At 48.1% G+C, this 25977-nt stretch overlaps 1 protein-coding gene across 1 annotated transcript in view; it reads right to left on the bottom strand.

Moving 5' to 3' along the window:
• AHCY (adenosylhomocysteinase) overlaps positions 1 to 17712 on the bottom strand; it is a gene marked incomplete at its 5' end in the record, with an annotated part of 29894 nt that extends 12182 nt beyond the window's left edge. The window contains 6 exons of the mRNA XM_082491093.1: positions 244 to 451; positions 2914 to 3026; positions 10708 to 10860; positions 12743 to 12818; positions 15671 to 15861; positions 17685 to 17712. Coding sequence (XP_082347219.1) covers positions 244 to 451; positions 2914 to 3026; positions 10708 to 10860; positions 12743 to 12818; positions 15671 to 15861; positions 17685 to 17712 — 769 coding nt within the window. The remainder of the gene's footprint in view (positions 1 to 243; positions 452 to 2913; positions 3027 to 10707; positions 10861 to 12742; positions 12819 to 15670; positions 15862 to 17684) is intronic.
• Between the last annotated feature and the right edge of the window lie 8265 nt (positions 17713 to 25977).

The raw sequence follows: 25977 nt of genomic DNA, 5'->3' as shown, positions 1-25977 counted from the left end.
CTTAACCCACTATGGTCTCTATATCCTTGACTCCAAACACATCTTCAAGGCCTATACTAATAAAGTCCTTCCTTAACTGCAAGGAAGGAATTCCTACAGTTAAACTGGAGTCACCTGTACCTCAACAGGGACAGGGCTGAAACCCACTGAAACTTTCTTGGCTAACTATCATTTATTGCTGTATACTGACGTGCAGAGATTCCCACCAGATGCATTAATTTCCGCATCTCCTCCAGTTCTCACCTTCCATGGCGGCCTGCAGTGCGTTGATGGGATCAATTTCAGTGATGATGACTCTGGCTCCAAAGCTCCGCAGGGCCTGAGCACAGCCTTTGCCCACATCACCATAACCTGCCACGACTGCCACTTTTCCAGCAATCATGACATCTGTAGCACGTTTGATGCCATCGATGAGGGACTCTCTGCAACCATATAGGTTATCAAACTTGCTCTGAGGAAGAAAAAGGAACAGTTTCAAAACAGATGGAAGTCACTCAAGTAAAAATTCCTTAGAGAAACAAAATGAACTTGCATGCAAGTACTACATTCAAGAGGCTGACAGTCAGCTAAACAGTTTAACCACAGTGAGGGATGGGAAGAAGATAACCTGGTTTAATGCTTTTATTTATCAAGTTTCAATCTATATAGTTACACCAGATAAGGGCTTCAGCACAGAAGAAAAATCCAGCAAGTAGCCATTCACAATACCGGTCACTGCAACAAAGAACCCCTGGATTTCATCTCCTAATGCCCCACCACACAACATCCTCCTGCTGTAACATTAACATAAGCTTAACAGCCAGACCTCCAAATCAAGATTCCCTTGCTAAGCCAGATGTTCAAGTGGAGTACTATTTGACATCTTCCTAAACTCAGAAACACGTATTGCTGTACTGATTTTTTTTGTAATGCTCCTCCCTCCCTTTTCTCTGGACTCTTTGTTTTGACCATGAGGATGAGTTTTATGAACAGATTTGATTATTTGAACAGTTACAGAAGCCAAGAATTTAAAAAATCTGGCTACCAAAGTTGTGCTGTGCTTCCCAAGTCAGGGGTATAAAGAACTCACCATTCACAGCAAAATTCTGGTCTCAAAGCCTGCCCTGTGCTTTCCACAGCCTTACATCACCACTCTTGCTTTCACTTGCACTCTGTCTGCTATAAGCAATCTTAATACTCCATACCTAGATGTGAGTAGGGGCACTGGTCTTTCTAACGGGACCTACCTAGCACGTGTAAGATGACATTACAGTTTGGTTTTCAGTCTACAGCTTACAACTGTAAGTTTTTACAATAAAAAAATGCAAAGTCCATGTATAAAAAAGTTGCAGCTATGACTCCAATGCATTATCTGAGCGAGTTAAAAGGTACAGTGGCATATTGCTCCCAGCCTGAGAAGCTGGCTGAGGATTAGTGTGTAAGAAGTTATACTTCAGATCCAGAGGTTCCTGACTCAGTGCCTGTAAGTCTTATCACAGGCCCATTTGCCATTAATATTTCAGAAAGTTTGTGTTACAATCCTTCAAATTCCAGAGCTAGTCCTAGTTGGTAATCCTCTTTTCTAGTCCTCCAGCAGATTTTCCTTGCAGTATAAGCCTTCTTATGGAGGAAAACAGCATGGTCAGATTTGATTCCTCATCACCAAATCCCCCAATTCCAAGTAAAGCCTTCCAGATCCTTGTGCATCCCCATGCAGGCAAGGTAACAGAGTGACAGATGCAGGCATCTGTCCCACCCAAAAATAAATTTGAGTGGCAGGAGGGAAGAACAGAACTGGATGCTGCCTGCCTTCTCTCTCCAAATACTAGTATAGGAACCTTGCACCAAGTGAAAATACCAAACTGGAAGAGCAGAATTTGTCAGCTCAGTAGTGTGTCTTCCTGCAGACCTGCAACTGTGGTTAGTACAAATCCTTTACTACCAAACAGTGCTTGAAAATAAGGACTTGTTTAGCACTAGAATAAAGTGAGCTCAGCCCAAATCCACTCAAGATGTTCTTTTAGAAACATCTGAATTTCCAAATCTACTAAACAGTATTAATAGTTATTATGCAGGAGGCACATCTAGGTGAAAAGGATGCAGAGAAACAGGCTGCTTCCAAGATCAACTGGATTCGAGCCCACTAGCTATGAAATAAAAATGCCAGATGCATCTTTGTGAGCAGAAAGAAGAGACTCTTCAGATAGCAAACTGCAGAGAAAGCAGGCCAAACAGTGGGAACTGCCATGCCCAGTAAGATAACATTAGTATGGTAACTTGAAATAGAATTCGCAACTAGATTTAAAAAACATCTAGATGCATAAACATTAAGTACACCTGAAATTCCAACTATAATTCATCTGCATCCAAAAAGCATCAGCACCCTTTAAACATTATTCCCCCTCATCTCTCAATCCACCAAGGATTTGTCTCAGGAAGCAGTAATACAGCTAAGGAGGGAATAAATTCCTCCTGCCCTATCCTCCGCAACTGCTGCTCACAGAAATGCCTTGTCAGATCAACTGACCTTTACCAGCCACAAGCTCATGTAGGTCACACTCTTTTCCAGCTGGTACCTGCCACCTGCCTGTGGGCTTTAAGCTACTCAGAGCAAGGACATGCCCCTTGCCACAGGAACTGACTGTTCCCCAGGAGCCATAGCTTCCAAAGGTGTTTTCACATTATTAAAATGCAGAAGAATGCATGTTCTCACATACAAAAAGAACACCGACCTTGATGTTCTGAAAACAGGGTATTTACAATGGCATGCCCCATTAGAGACACCATGGGGTCACTTCAAGGATACGGTGAAAATCTGTTCAATACCACGTCAAGAACAGTTCAGCAAGAGGAATACTTGCGTGGGAATGACAACATCCCAACACCAAACTGGTCAGATAGCAGAACACAGCAGAAGAGCCCTAGCTGCACTACCTTGGTGACAGAATCGTTAACGTTGATAGCTGGCACTTTCAGGGTCCCATTGGCCTTCATCTTGTATAGGTTGTGAACTCCGGTGGTTGTCTCTTCTGAAATACCTCTAATTCCTGTGGGGAGAGTAAAAGGATTCAACTTAGCTGGACTTAATGCTGCTGCAAACCAATGCATCCAGGTGCTGGGAGCATCTTCCAGAGGTCTAAGTTAAACAAACCCTTTGCAGGAAGCAAGGAAGATATAAGAAGCCTCATTTGGATCCTCAAACGCTAGTTTGAAACTTCAAACCAATTTCTTCCCCCACATTAAAAGAACAGGACATGGAAGGCACCAACTCTTGACCAGGGAACCAGGAAAGACCCCACTCTATTTTCTCACAAAATGATCAAAAAAAAATCTTCTGCAGAAAGGGTAAGATGTTAACCTCAGTGATGTTTCTACACCCTCGTCCATTCTTGCAAGGTGGCTTGAAAGGAGATGATACTAGGTAACCACAGTTAAATTTAAAGCACTTGAATCAACTGAAAAAAGTTAAAAAAAAAAAAAAAAAAAAGACAGTTCACAATTCTCAATCCTCCTGTTGTGATCATCTTCAGCTCTGATTAAACAGCTGACACACACCCCCAAAACCTGGATACTAGCTACACGAAGCTGAAGTTTCACAGGCATTACTAGCACAATTAAAAAACATTATTTCAAATATATCCTTGTTTGAAAACAGTCCAGGAGGAAGAGACCAAAGATGGGGACTGTCTAGAAACACCAACATCATATAATAAACTAAGATCCTGATAATGCAGGAACTGTCATGGGGTTACCTGGCTCCACGTTACACTGAAAGGCCAAAGCTGTAAAGGCACCCCCTGCTTTAAGGGGCCTGACTTTTTGTGGACCTTTCAACAGCAGCCAGTTGTTCAGAAGCAGCATCACTGCACGACTTCTGGATTAACCCTCCTCTCTAATGTTTCAATAATACCTCATTGATAATACCCAATTACTTAAAAAGCCTATCTGCACAAAGTGGTACACAATATATTACCATCACAATAAATCCAAAACTAAACTATCCAGTCTGGCTGAACTTCCACTGCAGAGGATATGGTAATTACATTTGTCTTTTAAGGACTGGAGGCATACTGCAAAACAATTATCTTGTTGAAGTATGAACTACTGGGGGAAAATAGAGGAATTCTGTTAAATCATGATGAAACCACCAACAAAAGCAACATCTCTATAGAGATCCATGTGGCACTTGGAGCTAATTCAGATTCACAAGAAAAGAGAAAATATGAAAACAATGTTCTACATACACCAAAGACTTATGCAGAGAAGATATTGCCCCTCCAGGCAAGTGACCTCTCACATTGACCTTAGAATAATATTGAAAGGATGCTTGTAAGCAAAAGAATTTTACAGTCATTTTGATAGAAAACCTGAGAAATACACATTCGTATTGTTCTGTTCAGGCTCTTTCACTGATGAAGCAGGTGACAGCCCAGGTTATGCTATGTGAGTGCACATGAACAGACAGGAATAGTGCTCCTTTTCATGTCATTTTTCTGAATTCCTCTCCCTCGTTGTGTAACATACAATCACTCCCAATTGCTACGTACATTTTTTATCCACACTCTATACACAGCCCTCCTAGCACTTCAAAGAGGCGAACATTAGCCTTCCTACTTCACAAACAGCAAAAGCAGAGGCGCCGAAGGACTAGCCCAAGACCAGCAGCCAGCGGCAATGGCAGGGGTCCTCAACCACAGCCCACGCATCTCCCCTGTAGCCAGTATTACTTTAGGGATGGGCAAGTAGCAACAAACAACAACAACCACCCCAACAAAACTCCCCCAAATTATTTATCTAGCCCATTAATTCTGGGTGAGAGAGAAGTGTCCAAGCATCACCACCTCCCCAGCCACCAAGACCCACGAGAAGTTTACAGGACAGGATGAATAACTGGAGAATCACCTCTCTGAACAGCACACAGAGTGGTCATCACCACTGGGAGCAGCAGCACAGCCCATGGTGGGAACAGGAACAAAGCAAACATCAGCACCTCCAGCTGAGCAGCTGCCTTTGCCCACAGAGGACAAGCAAAGAGGTCAGCTACCCGAGGGGCCTGCAGGCTCCAAGGAGGCTCCTTGAGGCTGCACCAGGACACTAAAAGAGCACCGGAGGGCAGGAAGGCCAAAGCAGGTGTTTCAGATCCACAGGTACCTGCACCCTCCAGGCACCTAGGGGTGCCGTACCTCCCAGGCACAGGTCCCTAGCAGGTACCTGCACCCCCTCGGCACCCAAGGGTGCCATGCCTCCTGGGCAAGGTTCCTCAGCAGGTACCTGCACCCTCTGGGCACCCAAGGGTGCCATGCCTCCTGGGAAAGGTTCCTCAGCAGGTACCTGCACCCTCTGGGCACCCAAGGGTGCCATGCCTCCTGGGCAAGGTTCCTCAGCAGGTACCTGCACCCTCTGGGCACCCAAGGGTGCCATGCCTCCTGGGCAAGGTTCCTCAGCAGGTACCTGCACCCTCTGGGCACCCAAGGGTGCTATGTCTCCTGGGAAAGGTTCCTCAGCAGGTACCTGCACCCTCTGGGCACCCAAGGGTGCCATGTCTCCTGGGAAAGGTTCCTCAGCAGGTACCTGCACCCTCTGGGCACCCAAGGGTGCCATGCCTCCTGGGCAAGGTTCCTCAGCAGGTACCTGCACCCCCTCGGCACCCAAGGGTGCCATGCCTCCTGGGCAAGGTTCCTCAGCAGGTACCTGCACCCTCTGGGCACCCAAGGGTGCCATGCCTCCTGGGCAAGGTTCCTCAGCAGGTACCTGCACCCTCTGGGCACCCAAGGGTGCCATGCCTCCTGGGCAAGGTTCCTCAGCAGGTACCTGCACCCTCTGGGCACCCAAGGGTGCTATATCTCCTGGGAAATGTTCCTCAGCAGGTACCTGCACCCTCTGGGCACCCAAGGGTGCCATGCCTCCTGGGAAAGGTTCCTCAGCAGGTACCTGCACCCTCTGGGCACCCAAGGGTGCCATGTCTCCTGGGCAAGGTTCCTCAGCAGGTACCTGCACCCCCTCGGCACCCAAGGGTGCCATGCCTCCTGGGCAAGGTTCCTCAGCAGGTACCTGCACCCTCTGGGCACCCAAAGGTGCCATGCCTCCTGGGCAAGGTTCCTCAGCAGGTACCTGCACCCTGTGGGCACCATGCCTCCTGGGCAGGACTTCCTAGCAGGTACCTGCACCCCCTGGGCACCCAGGGGTGCCATATCTCCTGGACACAGGTCCCTAGCAGGTACCTGCACCCCCTGGGCACCCAGGGGTGCCATATCTCCTGGACACAGGTCCCTAGCAGGTACCTGCACCCCCTGGGCACCCAGGGGTGCTTGCTGTGCATCCCGGGAGAAGGCAGGCACGTGCTTTGACCCGACCCTTTGGGTTTCATCCGCCCTGCTGGATCAAGAGCCCCGGTGACAGCCACCAGGCACCCAGGGGGGCTCCGGTCACCCCGCTGGGGTGTCGAAAGGGAATCCCAAATTTGTCCCAGAGCTCAGTTGAGCGCGGAAGAACAAAGCCGGTTGGAGTCCTCCTCACAGCCGAGGGCGCCGCCCCGGGGCGGGGCTGTCCGCCGCGCGCCCCCCGCGGCCTGCAGCTGGCCGACACGTGCCCCGCCGCGAGCTCCGCGCGCCCCCCGCCCGCGTTGCGCGGCGCAACACCGCCCTCTAGCGCCGCGGGGGAGCCACTGGATCATGGGAGGGTTTGGGTGGGAAGGGACCTTGAGGATCATCCAGTGCCACCCCCTGCCCTGGGCAGGGACACCTCCCCCCAGCCCAGGTTGCTCCAAGCCCCGTCCAACCCGGCCTTGAACACCTCCAGGGATGGGGCAGCCACAGCTCCTCGGGGCACCCTGCGCCAGGGGCTCACCACCCTCACAGGGAAAAATTTCTTCCTAATACTTAATCTAAAAACCTCCCCTCTTTTAGACATCTGATTCTACCCTCTTTCAGTTTAAAACCATTACAACTTATTTTTAAGTCTCCGAGTGCAATTCAAAGCTGTTTTCAATCCAGAATTTGTACCAAAGTCTCAATGGAGCCTCAGACTTCCCTTTCACCTCCCAGACCACCAGGTAGAAGCACTGGCACTGTGTCACTGAAGGAAACGAGACCAACACTAGAAGGAAATAGAGCTTGATTAGGCCAGTTCACAGAATCATTATGGCTGGAAAAGACCTTTAAGATCATCAAGTCCAACTGTTACCTAACTGTTCCAGGCCCACTTCTAAACCATGTCCCTGAGCACCATATCTACACGGCTTTTAAATACACCCAAGGATGGCGATTCAACCACTTCCCCGGGCAGCCTGTGCCAGTCTTTGGTAACCCTTTCAGTGTAGAAGTTTTTCCTAATGTCTAACCTAAACCTCCCCTGGCACAACTTGATGCCATTTCCTCTTCTTCTGTCGGTTGTAACTCGTGAGAAGTCACCAACACACACCTCTCTACAACCTCCTTTCAGGTAGTTGTAGAGAACAGTAAGGTCTCGCCTCAGCCTCCTTTTCTTCAGACTAAACAACCACAAGTCCCTCAGCCACTCCTCATAAGATTTATTCTCCAGACCGTGCACCAGGTTTGTGCCCACAGAGGTCCATCTCATCACAGACCTCACACAGAGCCTTTGGGAACCACACTCCCCACATGGTTCCCTGCAGAGAGAACAAGTTCAGGCTTTAGCATATTTTGGGCTTGCCTGGAGGGGACAGGCCAGTTTAAAGAACATCACCTGCTGCACAGTGAAACACAGCATCTGCAGTAAGTATCCCAAAAATATCGATTTTCTAGCACAACTGCCCAGATCAAGTACAACCATTCCCTTGTGAAGGAAATCCATGGGGGGGGGGGGGGGGGGGGGGGGGTGTCATAGCAGAAGTCTCCAGTTCACACCTGCCCTCCCTCTTCTGGTCTATCTGGCAACCAGGAGACATGCTTGTCATCCTTCAAAAGCTCTCCAGGCTGAGATTTCTAACCTTAGCAGGCTGTCTTTAAAACTGCACTAAGCCAACCTCACATCACGTACACCAGCAGCTTCCCTTCCCTGAAGGCCACCTGCCCACTGCCCCCAGGTGACATTTCTAGCTGCCCTTTGCAACTCTGCGAAAAGAAGTGCTGCCCACACCACTCAATTCCAATGCCTGAGTGACTTAAGCAACTGGAGAACACCAAAGGGTCTACAGCAAGGAAAAGCCCAAATTAAATTGAAAAAGCCTTACTAAACACTCTGACCTGCTTTGCTCCCCTCTATTTCTTACCTGATCAATGAGTCTGCATTAACGGATCACAAATGATCTAATCGTCTCCATCCTTTCCCAACAGTAGTCTTCTGCACAGATGCCAGAGACCCCCCCCTTGTGTGAGTTCAGATGACTTTCTCCTGCTCAGCTCCTCGCTGAGCACTTCCACGCAGCTATTTAACACATCTCCTAGCTGAAGTGGACCTGAATGAGTCCTGCTTTCAGTGGTTAGCCGCACACCAGGACTGAATTACAGAATTGTAGAATCATAGAATAGTTTGGGTTGGAAAGGACCTTTAAAGGTCACCTAGTCCAACCTCCCCTGCAACAAACTAACTTCTACTTAAATTAGAAGCAGCTGAAGCATGGAAAGCTCCCTTTGAAATTAGCCCAGAAAACTTGTCCAGCCTTTAAATGGCAAATGGCACTTTCAGATGCTGCATGCTGAAACGTCTCCTGCGCTCACAAGCCTGTCTTTCCACACAGTGTGCATGCTATGCTACGTTACTCCTGTCCTAACTCTCCCCCTCAAAAAGGTCAAGTATCACCACAAGCCCTGAGGACCTATTAGCCTTTGTCAACTTGAAGTCACACCAAAAAAAAAAAATATATGGATGCTACACAGCTTCATTTAAGCAGTCTTTGCAGCAAAGGGCTAAGCACAGAGATCAGTTAAATGAGATCAAGACTCTACTCAGTGGGTCCCATTTGGAAGCTTTGCTGTTTCCAAGGAGCAATGGACTGCAAGATAAAACAGGTCAAGTTCTGTCACCCTCCACAGAAATCAGTCTTAATTAGCTCACTGACCTGCTGCAAGGAGGCTTTTCAACTACGGTCAGTGCAGATAGCGCACACATTTTGGCAAGGGAAATGTTGACATCCTGCCCAGACTCTTTAAAAACGCAGTGGAAGCACCATTCCTATGAACTTCAGTAGCAACTCCAGGCAGCAGGGATGCATTGTATCAATGGATACGAAGACAGGAGACAGTACAACAGCCATTGCCCTGCTGCACTGTACTACACCAGGAGCACAAGACAGGTAAGAGGGAGCAAAGGGGAGAAAGAAGACTACAACAGGAGGGCTGGAAGCGTGAGAGGAGCTCAGCACAAGGACCCCAGGAGCAGGGACATGAACCGAGGTGTTGGGCATGCATGGTCAGGAAACAACCCTGCAAAACAGAGTATGAACATAGAAAATGCATTTTTTGGCCTCTGGCAATGCCAGGAAGACAGGGAGGCATGATCAGTTGTGGTACTCCTTGGCATCAAATGGCAGGAAAGTGAGAGGTCATGAGCATCAGACAGAGGCAATGTAGGAAGCAAGAGACCTTTGAGGGGATTCCAGCATGGCTGAGCAGACACCAATGAAAACCACTCATTACAGTTAAATAACACAAAGATGTTGACTGTTGGATTGCTTATGATATCGGGTTGAGGATGAAGGAGAAAGTGAGGCCTGTCACACAGAATAAGCTTCCTCTCTTCCTTGTGCCCCTACCCGCATGAGCACATGGATGGGGAGCAGCCCCAGACTCCTCCCATCACACAGCCCTATCCATGCCCTGGCACCTCCAGGTTTATTCCCCATAGCTTCCTCTTAAAGCAGTAGAGGAGTCAGAGGAGAGCTGATCCAGCAGGCTTTTACAGCAACCTCACCTCTACGGACCAAGAATGAACATCAGCATGCCCCACCGTATCAGTTTAGTTTCCACTCCATATCACCACCCAATTTTCTTCACATCCCAGATCAAACATGCCCCTTGGCAACATCGGGCACCTGCAGTGTGCAGCAGCACAGATGATGGATGCTGGCAAAGGTAAGGAGAATGTGTCATACCTGTCAGTCACAGATCAGCCTGCTAATGCAGGGCATGCCAAATTCCCTTCAAATAAATCTTTTTACATAAACATGTTCTAGCAACACCACACTGATCCATTTTCAGTTTTACTAACTTACACTGAAGGTAAGAAGTCAACAAAGCAAAAGTCCCAACCCTGACTCCATCAGCATCTTCGCTGACATAAACTGGATGAGTTAATGCCATGTAGTTTATATAAGGTAGAAAACTGTTCCCTTTCCAAGAAAGGCTACAGGTTATCACGATTTCATCCAGAGGTGCGCTAAGAGGATGGGGAAGAAAAAGCATGAATGTTAAAAATATTAATTGCAAGCTGACATTAAACAATTCTAAAACACGGCCCATTTACATGAATCTTTTGGCAAGTCAGCAGTACCACTGGTCATTCTCAGGTAATGGGCACTGTGAAGGACAGACAGAAGGACACGCCACTGTAGTTTAGATACTACAGAGCAGAAACGGAAACAGCTCCTGCAGGTAAGAGATTCCGGTCTTTGACTGTAAGCAGTTTTCATAGACTCATTCATAGCCTGTTCGCACATGCCTGTCCCTCTTCCCCCACCCCTTTTACACAAGCAGGGAATTCCCACAGAAACAGACTGCCTAAACAGCCTCCTAGGCAGAACTGTGCCCGACAAAACCAAAAGCAAGTCACCTTTCAAGAGCTGTGGGTATTTGGTATGAACCAGGTTGGTAAGATCTCCACCATCATCCAAAATCATGTTGAGGGGCTGCCCATCCTTGAAGTATAGCGTCTGCTCGATGCACCACAAATATTCCTCGTCAGTCTCCCCTTTCCAGGCAAACACTACAGGGGAACAAACACACACAATTAGGCAGCTTCTTACTCAGCATGTAGTAAAGCAGCCAAAGGCAGATTTCATCAGCAGCTCTCAGTAGCAGAGCCAACAGACAGATGATTATCTGTGCCTGCAGGCCAGAAAAGACATCTGCATTGAAGAAAAGATCTCAGAATTAGCAGAAGTGAAATCACTTTGCCTTCTGTTCCAGTCCACAAAATTGGTCAAAATTTTGAGACATAGCTGCTCTCCTTATTTTTCTTCCCTGTTAAGAGAGAGAAAACAAAGCAAACTAAAGCAGACTCACATCCCCAACACCCCACTTGCTCCCCTGATACACCCTACATTACCAGGAATTAGAAATAGCCACTGGATATATTGATACAGACAAATGAAAACACAACTCCAGCATTTTCTAGCACAGCAGAAAAGAGGGACTAGACTTTGGCACGAGCTAAGCACCAGACCACAAACTCTTCAGAAACTTTGAGTTCAAATTCTAGTCTTTAGCACAGCACTGAAATCCAAGCTGCCATGCCTTGTCTGCTCTTATTAGGACATATTTCTATATATGTACATTTACCACCAGCAACATGCTATAACCACTAACAGTATTTTTGCCTTTCCAGGCATTTCTACTGGCTTCATGCTATACTTTGGCCTCAGTGGTACTCAGCCATTCAAACATGTATTAGGCATGTGATTTACATATCCTAATATTTGGCTAAATTGTGATGTTTTCACTGTTTACACAGAAAACTAACTCTTGAGCCACAAAGAGCCAATCATGCAATCGCCCCTTCTGAAGAAGTGTGCATCAGTATCTCATGCTGTATCCAAAGGATCAGCACTCCATCAACGTCTCATAAATTCAGTATATGAAGTGCAATATTAACAAAAAAGAGCAAGTTCCACAAAACGAGGATACCAAGGGCAGAGGTCAAAAACTTAAACAAACACTCCATCTGTAAACTGCTCTTCAGTTGAGTTTTGGGTATTGAGAGCAGTGGGAAAGGCAATATCCTAACATCAGATCTAGAGAGTCCTGCCTGGTCCTTTGACATCACACACCAGGGACAGGCAGAGGAGGTGATGCCTGCAGCCAGTAATGTCAAAGTTGCTGATGAAGGGATCACTTTCTTCTGTTACCTTAGAATGGACCACAGCTGCAGAATGACTTGTGGCAATAGCTAATTATAACAGAAATGCAAGACACCTCCCAAAGCAAAGAACCAGGCTGCCAGAAATCAGAATTTAGGCAACATCCAGGCTCAGGCCATGCAGCTCCCCACACCGAGCCATTGAGGACTGTATGTCCTTAAGCCAAGTAACACAGCAGACAGCTTAATGTATTCATACTGTATTCATACCATTCTTTATTGGGAGGTGACAGTAACTAAACAGCAGCATCCTGATAAACCACTTCAGGGATATTAGGCAGCAACACAGCTGGCCTAGGTTTAGCCTGAAAATATCTTGAGTATTGACCCTGTCACTGTAACAGGGCACGCCACAGTTAACATCCTTTCCCCAACCCCCATTTAGCACCAAGCTTGCTGGAAAGCACCAAACAGCTCCATCTATGCACACCTACACACCAATCCATTTAATTACCCAACCCATTCAGTCATCTTAATGACCAGGCTTAAAGCTGGTAACGTACAGCCAGGCTCTTTCATAGCCTAACACCAGCCATTGTCAGGAGTGCTGTGCACAGTCTCATGCAATGCAGCTTGAATCAAATGTCCTGTTTTGTAACACTCACTGCTTCTGACGAGCAATCTCTATCCTGAAGCTTGTTCGGAAGAGTTTGATTTGTACACAGTTTGATTTAGCTCAAGCAGGCAGCTCACCCCAACTCAGAGTCAAATTAAAACACAGAAAACTTACCAGGAATACCAGCTTTTGCAATAGCAGCTGCAGCATGGTCCTGAGTGGAGAAAATGTTGCAGCTTGACCATTGTACCTGGAAAACAACCCAAGTTTTGTTTGCTGAACAAAGTTCTGAGATATCAGGCACTCTCTTCCAGACACAGAAGTTAAAAAGGGAGCAAGAGCAGAAAGGCGTATTAGTGCAGATTCCTGTCTTTTTCAGTAGCTCTGCAAAGCTAAGGTGAAAACTAAGTATCTGACTAGGCCAGGGAAAATAACATCACTTTGGGAGAGAACGCAAAGGAGCTTTAGCTGTGCCACATATTCAGCCATCTCCTTACTCAAGAGAGCTGCTGCCAGACAGCCAGAGCGTACATTCAGCTATAGATCTTCAGGAAGTGCACAGTAGGGTGGGTTTAGAATGTTTTGGTCAATAAAGTTCAGATTTTCAGAACAGCCACTTAGCAAGTGTCCACTGAGGGATATGGACATGCAGCAACACACCTGCTGGCACTCAGAAGAGTCAGAAATGCAGCTGAAACAGTACACTCGATCAACAGGCATCCTCCAAGATTATGCTCACCCAACTCCCACTCTGTGCTCCAGCCATGGAAGCTTTTCCAGCTGAGCTCAGCGTTTTCCACACAGATTTCATAACTAGTCTCAGGCACCTAGAAAAGCAACAGCATGTTGCTGAGTTGCATTGAAAAGTATCTGCATATCTACTGCAGCTCCCCAGTGGGCACAGAAACCACCACATCCCAGCGTCACACAGGAGTTCTCACTCTGCTCCCTGCAGGGCTGACTGGTAGGTATTTGCACGCTTATTTGTAACAGACCTTGAGGAGGGAGGGCAATAAGGCATAATCCTTCAGCCTGTTTGCAGATACTCATCCCACTTTATCTAGAATTGACACTTCAAAGTAAGGGCTGCAGTGGGAAGCACCTCATCTGTGCCTACACAGCCAACACTTGTCAGTGAAAACACACCTGGAAGGAGCACAGGAAAACTGAATTCATGACCTTAAGCACTGTATCTCCTCCCATGGGTTTTTCTAAGCTCCCTCCCTATCAGTACAGATGACATCAGGAAGTGTCATGAAATTCAAAGTATACAGAGTATCTATACACTGTTTACATTCCAAGCACTTGATACAAGTCATAGGTCATTTCAGCTCTGCATCCTCAGATCTGTAAAACCAGCTGGTGTAAAGGCATAGACCCTAGAATAACTGGCATACCTGATGGGCTCAGAGCCTAATATTTACATCACTGTTTATGAAGAGGATGCATTTTTATTACAATTTTATAATTTAGAATCTGAGGCATGGAGTATTTATTCTATCTTTGTTAACCAGATGAAAAAGGGGATACCGAGATTATCATGCAGCAGTGAGCTGCATCCTCATTGTGCAGGGTATGGTTTCATCAGTTTCACTCCTCCCTCCCAGGCACCAAAGTTCCAGCAGAGCAGTTGAACCAGGGCTGAATCCAAACTCAAGTCAAAGTCTAAACTAACATGCAGGTAATCAGGACAAGGAAGGAGCTAACACAACAGCATACATCTTAAAGGCACAACCATAACTTATGCTTAGAGGAACCAAATGTCTGCAGGTACCTCCTTGAATGAATCTCATACAACACTGATTTGGGGTTCTGCAGCCTTGCAATGCTTAAGTACACAGCTGCTGCCTAGGCCAGCCATACTGTGCTACAGCAACCAGCAGGAGCAGCAAGAGCTTCCCAAATTTCAGTGCTACTCCTTTCTTTTAAATCCTGTGGAAGAACAAGAGTTTCGTACACAGAGTAGCTGGAATAAAGCCAGGACTGCACATCCACATCAAAGCTCCCCTTCAGTGCTGCACCATTTGCAACTATAGAACAGCTCTGAGCATGCTGAGGACAACCTGCACAACAGTACGTACCATGCCCAGGCTGACCTGGCGAGCTGTCTAGACCCATTCCACATTCCACTTTTTGAGCAAATTCCTTAGCTGCTACAAAGAGAGCTAGAGCTTCCCCTTCTCCCAGTGCCTTTTCATCAGCATGACACTGCTCAACTCTCTTAATCATTCCCAGGGAGGGATCCCATATAGGGCACCTCTGGGCAGCCTGAGCTCAGGCAGCTAAACTTCAGGAAGAAGGAATTTCAGATCACATACATACTTAACATAATCCATCATCAAGTTCCAGTCAGTTTCCTGCTCAGCATGCAAGCTATGTGGATTGCGCTCAGATGCCTGGCTCTCCTCATGCCCTGTACAATGAACACTCAGCCACGATGTTTGGACTTCATTCAGCAAGCCAGGCAGGGGACAACACGTAGTAAATGGCTTTTAAGTATCTCAGTCTTTAATACGGACCAGGGTAACTGGTCCATAGTCACATAAATTCAAATTCAAGACCCAGCCCTCACTGAACCACGCTGCCTCCCTGTTGTTTTCCTGCACAGCTCAAGGGCCAGCATGAGCTCTCAGGAAGCTTCATTAGTTTTTGCTGACTTTACCAGGGCACAGTGTGGTTCTTAATACAGGCTAATCTGTGCTGGAGGCAGTCACTAGAGCTTCAGCATTACCAGCAACACTACTGCATGCCCAAGCACAACACAATTGCGTGGGAACAGCTTTGGGCACCGCTGCTCAGGGTGCTGTACACACAGCTGACAGAGCTGCTGAAGCCAGCGACCCAACCCAAAATGGGCACTCATGAAGATGCAGCTTGTCCAAGGAAAGACACATCCCACATCCCAGAGGTGCACGCAGTGCAGGTGACAAGCTTTGGCTTAAGGAGAGAAGACATAATCCATTCACCCAGAGACTGCAGCACAGTCTCTCGAAAAAGTACAGACATTTGCCAGGATCCCCTGAGGTAGTTGTGTAAGCAGCAGCGCCCCAGGCAGAGCATTACCTAAGAGCACACTGAAGGAGAAACTCAGAGACACTTTACCTCAGCTCCCAGCGCTATAAGGGTCTCTATGAGAACTGCTGTCTGCACAGTCATGTGAAGGCAACCGGCAATGCGTGCACCTTTCAGTGGCTTTGATGCAGCATACATCTCCCGCATCTTCATCAACCCTGGCATCTCATTTTCCGCAATCTCGATGGCCTTGCGACCCCAGTCCGCAAGGCTGATGTCAGCTGCAAGGGAAGGAGGACAGGTGTCAGAGTTTAAATAGCTGAGACCTTGGTATCTGTTCACACACTTCTGGATAGGCATCAGCTGCAACAGCTGAACTGAACACCCAGCAACAGCTGGGAGATAGAGCTGGGGGAAAAGGGACCCTATTGCAGTTACTCCCTGCTTTTTTACTATGGTGCACAGGCTTTCAAACCAGTTTAAACCAAACCTCACCGACCTTCTGAAAAAAGTGTGATCCTGTATGAGCATATTAATCAACTGTGACCTAGTGTGCAGATATCCTGAAGCCCGTTAATTCAGTAAACCCCAACCTTAAGCACTCCTCCTTACAGATACTGCCCAGCGGTCTGACACTTCCTGGAGAGATTTACTTCCACAGTACTAAGACTTGCATGGGGAGAGGGGCTGCCTGTACAGCAATAGCTTCCCCACCTGAGAACACACACAGACTGCTCTCTGCCAAGGGTACCAGGAGCTGAGCCCAGCCCAACCCCCCCTCTTTGGAGCTAAGCTGCAGGGTTCCTACCCCCTTGGATCCACAAAGACTATTTTCAAGGCACCATAACTACCTGAGTTACAAGTCTGTTTCTGCCTTTGTAAAAAGGACCTACAATAGAAGAGTTCAGCAAGAACTGAACAAGAGAGACTTCTGCCAGGCTAACTTGGGGTAGAAAACACTGCCATTACCATGGATATTTAACTCCAGCCTTAAAAAGACAAGGGTCAAACAGGTAATTCCTAGGTGCACCACTTTGCAGCATGGGCCAACACCAAGTGTCCCTCTTGGTTGTTAGCTCTTTCAGAGGAAGCTTCAGATGTTTACCATTTCACTTAAGAACACAGTCAGACACTTTTCTTTCACCCACCTCATGAACACCGGCTGTTAAACACACCCGGGAGCAGCAGGGCCTCCGAGTCAGACTGCCACATTTCATACAGACAAGCTAATTGCATTTTGCTCCAGAATGAAGCCTAGGGGCCACTGAAGCTACTGCCTGTGCTTTAGGTGACGGGGTGCAGGCTTTACACCAACGGGGGACTGAAAAAAGCCCAGGCAATGGAAGGGCCATGGAAACAACTATATCAAGGTGGAGGGGATCTTGATTCTTACCCCTCTTGAGGTCTCAGTATTTTTACTATGGCTGCTTAAAAACATATCCCGCAGTATTTTAGGTTCACAGCCTCCAAGGCACATTATTTATGAATCTGAGCCTTATAGACTAGCTTTTTCTTTGAACTCAGCCTTCAGAGAACCCGCAACTCTTTATAAAAATCAGGGGTTTTTTTTTCGTGGCGTTTCAGGTCTACAAAAACGCCCGCCAAAAATCTTTAGGGAAACGCGTAGCACAGGTGGCAGCCTGGAAGCCACCTCGAGGCGGGGAGGGACAGCCTGTCCCCAGCGGGGGGTCCCTGCAGGGCCGCCGGGCCCGCCCGGGGCTCCGGGCCGGGGGAGCGGCACCACGGCGGCCGCAACCCCCCCGCTCCCGCCGAAAGCCACGGCGGCCTCAGAGACCCCCTGCGGCCCCCCAGGGGCGCCCGCCTTCGTCCTCCGCGGGTGTCTCAGCAAACGCGGCCCTTCCCCACGGCAAAGGGGAGAGGGGGAATCAGGCTCCGGTTCCCCCTGCCCGCGCTCCCCGCGGCGGCACGGCGAACAGGCAGCTGCCATCTTCCCCCCCCCCCCCCCCCCCCGTCTCTCCGCCGCCGCATCCAGCCGCGGCTCCCCCGGCCCGGCCGCGGCCCGGCGCACCGCCCTCGCCTCCCGCCGGCAGGGGAGCCGCCAGAGCCCCGCAGAAGGCGGGCTGGGCCCGAGGCTCGCACTCACCCACTTTGTACGGCAGCCTGTCCGACATCCTGGCGGCGTGCAGGCGGCAGCGGCCGGCGGAGGAGAAGACCGCGGCGACTCCGAACGCGCTTTAAGTAGAGGCGGCGCCGCCGCCTGCGTGGGGCGGGACGGGGCGGGACGGGGCCGCGCCGGGGCCCGGCCGCTGGCGGCGTGAGGGAGGCCCAGCCGGCGGCGCTACCGCCACCGCCGCCTCCTCCGCTTTCTCTCTGGCCGCTGCTGGGGTCGTGGGGCCGGGTCGGCCGCGGAGCCTGGCAGAAGCTGCGCGCCCCCCCCTCCCCCCCCCGGGACCCCAGTGGCCTCCCCGGGGCCAGAGTGAGCCCCAGAAGCCTTCCCGGGACCACAGTGGACGCCAGAGGCCTCCCCCAGTGGGCCCCGAACCGTGCCAGGGCAGGCTGTGGCACCCGTGGGCGCCTGGAGCAGCCCTGCCACCCACCGCCAGGACAGGCCCCAGTCCCTAGCACCAGCTGTGTCCGTGGAGCCGGTGTGGGCACTGGGCAGGCCGCACACCCCTGCCCATGCGCCCAGGAGGTTCCCCGAACCATCCCCTGGGTTCGTTCCTGTCAGCGGTGACTCTGAGGCCTGTGGGCCCCCCCTGAGCTCAGCGGGGCGGAGGGCAGCGTGCCCCCTCAGCCAGGCGGGCCTGCGAGGCAGGGCAGCGCGCTGGGGAGACGCCACGCAGGCAGCGCCGAGGCGCAGCGCCCCAGCGGCTCTATCTGCCCGGACCTTGGACTTGGCTGTGGCCTGTTCCTCCGCGCAGCCCAGAGCCGGTTTGCCAGGTGCAGGGCAGAAACGGCGCGGGCAGGAGCTGCCCCCGGGCACAGCCAATGCCCGCCGCACACGCAGGAGGCAGAGCCCTGCTCCGGCCTTGTCTGCGGGTCACGTTTGCTCCTGTTCTAACATCTGAAACACGTTTTTCATAAGCTTCAGTCATAAACTGGGGCAAACTCTGCAACCAGGGTGTCATACACCTCTTTTTATCTGTGAAATATTTAGAAGTGAAGATTTCCTCATACTTACCCATAAATTCTCACTGAACTATTTTGCAAAGTTTGAAATAATTCTCTGGGCAGAGTTCACCCTGACGCCCCAACTCGCAGTGCTCCCCGTAAATGAGGTTCAGTATTTGTTATCTGAGCAGTGGCTGATCCGCAGTGACCGGTCCTACAGCGCGGACAGAAGTCCCAGTAGGAAACCTGTGGCCCTGCAGCCAGCACAGGTGCAGGGGTAGTGTTTGTGTTTGGTATTTGGGAGTGCTGCAGCCGCACCGGTGTTGGCCCTAAATTGGGGTTCTTCACCCACCGTGCAAAAATCGGTCGACTCACTGAGTTGAGATATTGGTCTTTGCTGCAGCTTTGCAGAATCGGGTGCCGGGCGGTTAACACCAGCCAGCACAGCACACGTTGCTGACGGTCCCAGATTTACAGTGATAAGATACAGCTCATTGGTGAGGGACAGTTCCTTCAGCACCCCTCAGCATAGGTGTGCCTTCCGGTTCATGTTTGGAATATTTTGGGAGATCCCCTTAATTAGCATGCTCATTATCTACCAGAGGGTGTGCATTTTAGTATTATAATCTCCTCAGGCTCCTCTCGGACACACTCTTATCTCGACTCAATTCCCAAGACGACATGTCTACACTCAGATCAGAGACTGGGAGTGTACTCCCTCGGTGGCCTTGTTCCCTTGCGATGAGCTCTCGATACAGTAATCCTTCAGCAATTCAATTTCTTTGATCTACATTTCGGTTAATTGTTTCTATATCTCGTCCAGGTGGATGTGCAAGGACACAATTAAGTTTGACTGGTTTTCTACATCTAGTGCAAGAGGCCCAATTCAGTTTTAATTTCAGGAGTTCAGCTAAATTTCAATCAAAGTTCTATTACAATTGTATACAAAGTGCTTATGTAGCTTTTTAGCCATATTCTTTTGACATCACCAGCACTCCTGATACCGTACCAAGCAGTTCTCTAAATCAAAAGGTGCCCAAAGGAGCGGCATATCTATTTCCCTGCGACAGGTTCATCTAAGTCAGTCTTTCATCGGTTTACATCCCCAACAACCTTTTGTCACCGCTCGAATGGACTGTTTTGCAGCAGCAGGACAGGCGTTTGGGCTCTGGCCGTTCCTCACCCACTCGTCCGAGACACCGAGGGTGTATCGCTGGCAGACCACAGTTTCTGCCCGCTTCTGCATGCCCGCCTCTGCCAACAGGCAAACGGGGGTCTTCCCAACAGCCCTGCGCCACGCGGTGCGACCTCAGGGCCACAAAATGCTCCAAATGCGCCTCACATTAGGTGCCAGCCCGCAGCCTCCCCAGCAAACCTGATCGTCAGTTTGTCATAGTCCACCTCTTTATGCGCTAACCCACAGCAACCCCTACGCGTGAAATGTCCTTCCTAAATGAACGAGCAAGGCCAGAACAAAGACATCATTTCATATAACTCCGACTAAGCCAAGGAGTGGGTGGCAGGAGCTGACAGTTTTTATTAAATGAGGACAGATCAGCTCCACCTAGCGTGAAGGTGGTCCAGAGCTTGTCAAAATATCCTCGCTTGTTTATAACCGCATAAGGAGTGCTTAACGCACGCTATAGTGGCATGGTTTCCCCCGACTCTCTGATTTAGGAGATTAATACCTCACAGCACTGTATTGTACTACATCTTAATGTATAAGTAGTCCATACCTTGACTACTCATATACAGCCTGGTCCTCTCATTGCTGCTGTCACTGGTGGATTTGGGACACCAGGTGGCATGAGATAAGCACGAAATGGAGGGAATAGGATGTAGTGAAGAAGAAGGAACAGGAAAAAGAACCGAAGAGTACAAAAACCACTACCTAACAGAGTACATGAAACAATAACAGGATGTTATTCATGTTATATACATCCTGTGACTGTTTCATTTACTGTAGTAGTTCAAGTAGGGAAGTTCTGGCTTGTAAATTTAAGTATCTCACAGTCACTGAAAAGCTGTGAAATTCAGGGAAAGAAAACACTTTTAAAAAAAAAATGAGAATGTGGCATTTCTTCAGAATGATATTTTTAAAAAGATTGAGTTTACTGACGTGGGCAGGAAATACTGTAGATTTCAAGAGTAGGAGAAAGCATCAGCCTAAGGTGCAGGTGATACTTCACACAGGTACTCCATACAAAGCCAGGTAGTTCCTTGACTGGGAGATTTTATATATTATATACATTATAAGAAGGATTTTGTGCAATCTGATAGGGTTTTTTATTGTAAGAATGCCCGTGATTTGTTCAGCAGGATTCTCGCTTGACAGTGCACTGGGAGTATCTGCGCTGAGCATGAATTAGCAATGCTCAGAAAAGGAGGCTGTTGTTCACAGGACTTCGTTTGTCACGGCAGGTAGAAGATGGGTATCAAAGAGTGGCAAGAATGGTCTGACAATTAATGCAGCACCATGGGAGCCTGGAGAACTGGGTTCTATCCCTACCACAGCACTTCCTCCCCTTGCAGTGCTGGCTCAGTCCCTTAGGACAGGCTTTCCGTGAGTGATCATTAATTGCATATTCATTTTCTACGTGCCCATGACAAGCATCCTCTGCTCTTTCCTATTCTTTGACCAACGTTCTGCCAGGCTGCATGGACTGAAGTCCAGAGTACCTCACTGACCTTAGAAAATGCAGCACAACGCCAAACACTAACAAAACAAACCCTGCATGTCTCAAAGTGGTACCCATAACCAATGAGAACATTTGATGTTTATATTCTGTACTTCAGTTCACCTTTACCCACAAACTGCAGACAATGATTTCACTTTCCCACAAACTTACATACACATTGCAAAAATAAATTCATTGCTGCCTGTGAAGCACTATGATATTGTGGCAGCGGCATTCAGGAGCACCCTGAATTAGGAAACTAATGTTGCCTTACCCTGCATCCCCGTGGTGAGTGACGCAGATGAAAGAGGTGCTGCTCAACTACTGTTCCAGCTGGCGCAAGCCATTCTGTGCAGCGAGGCAGGCGCAGTGTTTGATGATCCAGTTAGATCCTATCATGGTAAATGTCACAAGGTGCCTAACGAAGGTTGTACCAGTGATGCCATCACTGGCGTCTTCTAAGTGCTTTGCTCTGTAGCCTTACCGCTTGTGAGAGCTCCAGCTGGCAGCTGAGGGTTGCAGCAGCCTTTTTATATGCACTCTGGATGACTCACACTGCTAATTTAGCTTAGCAGGGGTCCCATGTGGACTAGAGCCCTTGTTGTTCATGCCTTAAATTGGCTTTTAATACTGCTGTTACGGGTAGTGCAGACATACACTTACAGTACTCACAAACGTGTTACAGCTCATGCCGCAAGTCAACTCTCCCTACCTGCCTCAAGTGTAACCTCTGAGACATGTATTGCCTCGCGCATTTGCACAAAGTCCTTCACAACGTGATTTCTCACTCACTGTCAACTTGTGCAGCAGTACAGAATAACACCACTGGGGATCTAGTTCGGCTAATGCTATCTCAATCCACAGCAACACTTATATTACTGTAGCAAGCACTGGCGTTGCAATGATAATACCCTTTGCCCCATTGACGTTAAATTCAACACATTCCAGATTCACCGCAGCTGCCTTTCTCCTCCCCTCTCCTCAGTAAAGACTTCTACGCTTCACCAGGTCCTGATGTTGTGTTCATGGTACCAACCACTTTCCATCATTAACTGCCCAACAGAGGGCAGAGAGCGCCTTCCTTTTGGCTTCCCTGCAAACGAGGACTACCCACATTTGTTACGATCAAGCTGGTGCTTTTTGGGAGGAGTATGGTTGGGCCAAGGGTTACAAGGAGGCTATGTTTCTGTTGCAAGAACACTAGAAATTATTTACTTGTGCACATTCCGTCTGTACACCTAGTGCAAGCATGAACTGAAGCAAAAGCTAGAAGATAATAAATGTACTGGTGTGAAGGGAAGCATAGACTAATTTTACCTCTCGCCTCTAATTTTCTTTTTAGCCCCAACAAGAGAAAAAACACCAGGTTTTGTTCCTTAGAGGAGCCCTGGGGCCAACCTGTTACACAAGAGGCTGGTTCAGTCCCTGAGGGCCTGAGGCTCTGGGTTGGTGGTAAGTCAATACAGCATCATCTTCTCCTCCCTCTTGCAGCTGTAGCAAACACGAACATAACATGAACTGAGGACCAAGCCCTGAGCCTTGTAGAGCAAGTTTAACCAAGTAAATTCTCCCTTAATCCAGTCTGGAAAATTATGAGCACTGCAGCTGGTATGTTAATGGCATGCGATAGGACTGGTACAGCAACCTCCCTGCCCCTTGCTGTTACTCACCTTAAGTTTGCAATTCAGCTGCCCAGTTACTTAGTGCACACTGAGCATAAGAAAGGCTGGATGAAATAGAGGGAACGGGCAAGATTACTATTCAGCACAGGCTATTCAAATCCTGGCCCCGTTAGCTTCCTTGCAGTCCAAGGCAGGAGGTTTGGTTCAGAGTCCTTCTTCAGAAGTATAATGCTGCAGCTCCGAGGGACAGACGGACTTAGTGAAACGCACAACTTGACCTCTTACTCAACAGGACTGATAGCTTGGGTGGTTTTGTTCTTTTTAGTGGAGGGCTCTGGGGTGTCCTGGTATAAGGGACTACATAAAGTAAAGAAGGTACAGGCCCCTGAAGTGGACAAAGGCTTTTAAAGAATTCACAACGGAAAGCAGTTTGTTAGCTTTAATTGGCTTTGGCATCAGGTATTTAAATCGTACCTTTTCCCTTTGTATTAGTTTTGACATTACATTACTTTTTATCAGCATCTGTTCTGCTCTGAAATGCAAGCTGATTTATACCAGAGCAATTTGCAAGGAGGTAAACCACTCAGGGGATAAGTCAGCCTTTCTGATGTAGATAATTTACAACTGTATAAATGAGGGAGGTTGTCAGGGTGGAATGGAACAAACCTGGGTCTAAACAAGACAAAGGCACCCTCTCTACTAGCATCTCCCTTTCAAAAACTCTTCTCAAGCAAATGCGTGTCTTCCCGTCCTTTAAGAGTCCTCGATGCAGCGTCCAGAGAGCAAAGCCGTAACAGGGATCTGAGTGGAGCCTGTGGGTACTCTGCACGTCTGCCATGCTGTCACCCCACCGGCCCTGCTGACCTGAAGGCTGCTTGCAAGGTCTCTGTGTAGACAAGAACGGGACAGAGCCACCAGTTAAAAAGTGCGTTGTGGGTTCCATATATCACAGCACCAGCATGTCACGTCTTCTTCTGAAAACTCCCCAGCAGATTTACAGTATTGTGTTCTTCAGTCCTAGGGAAAAATAACGTTCAGCCTTTTGCGTGGGGAAGAGAGGAACAATTTTCCCAGTATCTTGTCATTCCTTTAAAACATTTACATATCTTGGTTGTGTCATTTCCGTTCTCGAGACACCTAATCACTCCCTCTCAGTTCTCTAATTATGCACTGTAGACCAATTGAGTAATAAAATACTTAATTAAATAGCCACATGTCTTTGTCTTACCCTTTAATTAGGTTACTTGGAAATAATAATAGTTTCTCACCAACCTGAGGGTTTTATTCATGCCTTCTCCAGATAACAGGAAGTAATTTATCTTTTCCTACTGATACTTCTCTAAAACCCAAGTCAAATTAATCAATTCTGATTTTAAAGTCAAACAGAAATAGATACACTCTGACACCACGCTGTTATCTTCATAAGTGAAAGAATTCACTTTCGTGTGAATGAAGTGAATTCAGACTCCGATAATGAGGCAGCACAACAAAAATTCTCTTTTTAGGGATGACAATTTCAAGATAAGCCTGATTTTAAAATATAAAGCACTTGCTGCAATAATTACCTGGTAAACAAAAAGCTCTAGAAGACTTATAAATAAGACTTACTGTATAGTTCCTGATAGTGCTTTGAAATCCAGTAATAAAAAAATGATGCAAAACCAAAATATTCCAGCATTTATAAATCACCAACTTTACAAAGCGTTAAGTCAGATTGAAGTGTTAACCCACTGTTAAAGATTTAAAATAACTGAGCAGCTAACGGATGCTGATGACATCTGATGACTATTCAACAGTCATTGTGTGATACTTGCTTGGGGCTGTGTCTAGGCCAAAGTGGGTAAGAATTTACACTATCAAAATTGCTTCCATGGAGAGACGGTCACTGTGGTCTCTTAAGTACCAGGACCAGCTTTATGTTGTCAACCTCTATATAGTATTAGCAGACTGAGGTCCTAGATGAAGGTGGACAAAACCTCAGGAAACTCAACAAAGACAAATGCGGGTGGTCGAAGATAGTTCTGTGTCTGGCAGGGAGTAACCTCAATGCAGCAGAATATGGGGTCGACTGCCCAGAGAGCAATTTGGTGGAAGAGGTGTTGGAGTCCTGGTAAACAAGTTGAGTAGCAGTCCCCTGAGAGGCCCTGTGACAAAGAAGGGCAGCGGCATCCAGGGCTGTGTCATCAAGAGTGCAGCCAGCAGGGTGACATAAGGGAACCTTGCCCTTTACTCGCAGTGGTGAGAACCCATCTGCTAGTGCCAGGTCCAGTTCGAGCTCCCTGGTATAAGACAGGCACTGATGTACCAGAGTCCAGGGGAGACCACCAAGGTGATCAGGGATGGAGCACAGGACAGATGAGGAGATCCTGAGAGAGCTGATTCTGTTCAGCCTGGAGAAGAGAAGGCAAAGGGGTATCTTACTGCTGTCTACAACTGCCCAATGGGAGGTTGTAAAGAAGATGGAGCCATACTCTTCGCAGAGGTGGACAGGGACAGGATGAGGGACAAGCAAAAGTTCCTACAAGTGAAATTCCAATTTGATATAAGGAAAAAATATTCACTATGTAGGTCATCAAACACTTGACCAGGGCATGAAAAGGCTGTGGATCTCCATCCTTGAAGATACTTATCTCTTGACTGGACAAGGCCCTGTTCAACCTTATCTAAGTTGGTCCTGGTTCAAGCATGGGGTGGTCCTAGAGGCCTCCAGAGGTTCCTTCCTACCTAAATTATTTTGTATTTATGTGATTCTCTCTGGACTTTTGTGTGCTTCACTAAAATAAATTTTAAAAAAATAATGAATCATTAAACACTTGCCAAGGAGCTAAGAAGCCCAGTTCTGTTTCCAACTCTGACAGCAACTTGCTGTGCAATCTTTAGTAAATTGTGTGATCTTGGAAAGAATAGGTTGGTTATATGTGAGGTCAATGGGGATCTGTCGGTTGAGAGTGGGAAAAGGGAGTGAATGAAGGCAGGGTCTATTTGAGGAGAGGGGATCCCAAACTCCAGGGATATCAGAATAATA

This window comes from Vanellus vanellus (assembly GCF_965231255.1).
Source record: "Vanellus vanellus genome assembly, chromosome: 15".
Lineage (NCBI taxonomy): Eukaryota > Metazoa > Chordata > Aves > Charadriiformes > Charadriidae > Vanellus > Vanellus vanellus.
The sequence above is the reverse complement of the archived record's forward strand: the minus strand, read 5'-3'. Positions and strand labels throughout refer to the sequence as shown.